Genomic DNA, 1,023 nt, shown 5'->3' with positions numbered 1-1,023 from the left:
CCCCCCGCCAGCCCCTCGGGGCTGATGAGTCCTGCCCGAGGGACAGACGTGGTCAGTGGCTGGGGACATGCTGCTCCTGGGCTTGTCATCACACCCCGACCCACCTCCCCCAAAGCCAAGGGGTGTGAGCGTGGAGGGAGGACCCTGAAGTAGGACAGCCCCAGAGCTGTGATGGGCACAGACGGGTGTGGACCTGCTGACGTGGCTTTGGGCAGGTGTCACTGGTGATGGGAACACACCTGAGTTGATAACGGTCTCCGGCTCAGCGCCTGCCTCCAGACTGGCCCGGTTTATGGTCCGGCCGGCCACATCAGTCCAATAGATCATCTTCTCCCGGCAGTCGTAGTCAATCCCCACCACGATGGAACCCTGCCAGGGTTGGGAAACAACACAGGGTGAAGTCTTGCCTGGGCCATGGCCAAGAGGCTCAATGAACATCTTTATCCCACCAGCCGACACTGGGAGCTGCCCGGGGCACTCTGCAAGATGCAGCGATGGGGAATGATGCTCAAATCCCTTCTCCCTGACAAAACCCCACGCTGACAGGCTCCTCCTGCCCACCCCCGGCTCAATCCTGCAGCAGAGGGCTTTTTTGGCCAGCTCTTGCAGGCACACACCCACATCCAGATGGGTTTGAAACCCTTCAGCTCAAGGAGAGACTGTTCCAACAGTGAAACCAGCCTGAGGAACCACCTTCAGGGAATACTTGGCAAGGTGTTTCAGTTCCTCAGGGTGCAGGGAGGGTCATGGCCCAGCTTTCAGCGTTCCTCTCCCTCGGTCTGGTCTGGCTGCAGATACACATGGCCATGCTCCAAGGAGGAGACCAAGAAAGGGAAAAAGCAAGTTTGGAGCAGAGATGTGCAGGTGGCAGCCCAGGGCCTGTGATCGATGGCCGGGGGAGCTCAGCGACCATCCCTGCTCCTTCCTTTTGCAGGCAGCTCCAGGTTGTGACCTGCCCCTCTGTGGAGGAGCTGGAGGAAGAGGCGAAAGTGTGGGCACCACAGGAGAGAAAGGATCTAAAGC

The 1,023-nt window shown here is 59.5% G+C and overlaps 1 protein-coding gene across 1 annotated transcript in view; it reads right to left on the bottom strand.

Annotated features, from left to right (window-relative positions):
• Positions 1–369, bottom strand: part of LOC104527956 (nidogen-2-like) — a gene marked incomplete at its 5' end in the record, with an annotated part of 3,435 nt that extends 3,066 nt beyond the window's left edge. The window contains one exon of the mRNA XM_029085916.1: positions 184–369. Within this exon, the coding sequence (XP_028941749.1) occupies positions 184–369 (186 nt within the window). The remainder of the gene's footprint in view (positions 1–183) is intronic.
• Positions 370–1,023: the final 654 nt, after the last annotated feature.

This window comes from Antrostomus carolinensis, unplaced genomic scaffold (assembly GCF_000700745.2).
Source record: "Antrostomus carolinensis isolate BGI_N321 unplaced genomic scaffold, ASM70074v2 scaffold23607, whole genome shotgun sequence".
NCBI classification, from domain to species: domain Eukaryota; kingdom Metazoa; phylum Chordata; class Aves; order Caprimulgiformes; family Caprimulgidae; genus Antrostomus; species Antrostomus carolinensis.
This window is presented reverse-complemented; position numbering and strand designations above follow the sequence as displayed.